Source organism: Trichechus manatus, unplaced genomic scaffold (genome assembly GCF_000243295.1).
Source record: "Trichechus manatus latirostris isolate Lorelei unplaced genomic scaffold, TriManLat1.0 scaffold00054, whole genome shotgun sequence".
NCBI lineage: Eukaryota > Metazoa > Chordata > Mammalia > Sirenia > Trichechidae > Trichechus > Trichechus manatus.
In genome coordinates, this window is record NW_004443990.1 from 7,525,419 (window position 1) to 7,527,635 (window position 2,217).

General features: G+C 42.0%; 1 protein-coding gene across 1 annotated transcript; it reads left to right on the forward strand.

The window, feature by feature from the left end:
* Positions 1-212: 212 nt before the first annotated feature.
* Positions 213-617, forward strand: TMEM100 (transmembrane protein 100). Its single transcript, XM_004377904.1, has one exon. The coding sequence runs from the start codon at positions 213-215 to the stop codon at positions 615-617; it is 405 nt and encodes a 134-aa protein (XP_004377961.1).
* The last annotated feature ends 1,600 nt before the right edge of the window (positions 618-2,217 follow it).

The window sequence follows — 2,217 nt, forward strand, 5'->3', positions numbered from 1 at the left end:
TCATTAAAAACCCTATAGAGCACAGTTCTACTCTGACACACATGGGATTGTCATGATTCGGAGTCGACACAAAGGTAAGCGTTTTTACTTCTCCCTGCAGTGTTTACCCTGATGCACTTGGCTGATATCTCTGCCTTCTTCTCTGCAGCTTTCAGCCTGGTGAGGCCCTCCAGATCTAGTCTCTGAATCCAGCTAGGAAACTGCTGTGAAAAATGACTGAGGAGCCCATAAAGGAGATCCTGGGAACCCCAAAGCCTCCCAAGCCAGTGGCAATGGAGAAAAGCCCCAACAGTGAAGTGGTGGTCACCGCGGTCCCCTTGGTCAGTGAGATTCAGCTGATGGCCACTACGGGGGGTGCTGAGCTCTCCTGCTACCGCTGTATCATCCCCTTCGCCGTAGTGGTCCTCATCGCGGGCATGGTGGTCACCGCTGTGGCTTACAGCTTCAATTCTCACGGCTCCATCATCTCCATCTTTGGCCTGGTCCTCCTGTCGTTTGGACTTTTTTTGTTAGCCTCCAGTGCCTTGTGCTGGAAGGTGAGACAGAGGAGCAAGAAAGCCAAGAGACGGGAGAGTCAGACGGCTCTCGTGGCAAATCAGAGAAGCTTGTTTGCTTAAGATAAGTGAGACCACATGGAATGTGTGGGCTGACCAACCTGCTCTAACTCTGGCAGCCAATTCACCCGAACCAGCCTGTGAGAGAATGGACTTGGCACTGGAGTGGACTAGCAGAATGGGGTTTGGGTTGGGAGGTTGGGAGATCAAGGGGGTTCTCCCTTCTGTAGATTGACTTGTGTCTACTTTAATGACAAACTTAATCCTAAGGGCTGTTTTTAAGACTGAAAAGTTAGCTTTCTCTCGACACTGAACATTTGTGGGGAGTGGGGGCATGGGAGATGCACAGCATTAGGCAACATTTGGTTAACCTTGGAAAGTGGCCAAGAAAAGATAATCATCAGACAGTCTTGACACACCAGAGACCTGCCTCCAAAAAAAAATAACCCGTACCCTTAAGAAGTTGTATCATCAGAAGGTCTAAATTGCCTTGGACTTTACATCCTTCTACAAAATTCTGTGATAATTGTTTTTTTCAGTAAGTCGATTCTCTGGTGTTTGTTTTTATGTTTCGCTTTCAGTAACTCATCACTGGTGGTACTTTTCCTGGAAGAATAAACTAATATTTTTTTATATTTTAACCTTGGACAGTTTTAGATTATTGTAATGATGTGTCAGAAGTAAAAAGAAAAGTGAAATGTATAGCTAAACGGTATAGCTACTAGATAACATGGGGGGGGGGTTAAATTAATGTTAAAATAATCCAATGTAGCACTTTTGGTGATTTTTATATAAAAGTTTAATGTATATTTCATTCAAAATAATAAAATACTCATTGCTGCTGAAACTTCTTAAGTGGTTGTTTTGTTATCATTATTAGTTATTATTGTTATTATTATTGTTTTTTGTAGTTCTAAATTTCCCATCTTTCCTTACCTCATTAGTAGCGTCTTAGCTATATTGCTATCAGATGGGCATGCTGCTTCTTCCTAGCTTAACTGGAAGATTTTTATTTCCTTTTGTCATATCATTTTTTTCAGGACTTCTGAAGAATAGAATAGTACATTCTAAAGGATTTCTGTGCCATTACAATTAGGAAAGCAGTGCCTGGGGTCAGGAATTTGTGCTAGGTTGTTACACATGTACCGTATTATGATTTATTGAATCAGCCATTAACCGTTTGCTTAACACGTTTTCGAGCACCAACTATATGCCAGGCATTGTGTAGATTCGCAGACTACTTAACTCAGTGTTAATGGAGTGAAAATTAGGCTACTGCTTGAATTCTTTGAATGTTAAACTATCCTACAGCTGGAACTCTACCCCATAACTCCAGCCAGAGATATCCCTCGTCCATGTAATTTAAATCACATTAAGCTAGAGCCTGAGGATAGTTAGACAGGAAGGCTTTCTTAAAAGTTCGGGGGAAAATGCCTAGTATAGGAAATCCACTGAAAGATGCTCTATTCAGGAATCTAATTAAAAGTGGCAGGAGCCCTCTAGCACTTTTGGTGAGTGGAGACACCTTCATGGTCTTATTTCTCCTGGCATTGAAGGTTAGATGGTGATAATCTACAGTTGTTGGTTACGGTAGGGTAGACCATCATTATCTTAAACATGTACAGATCCACACACCTTTCAACCAACTGCGAGAAGTATATGG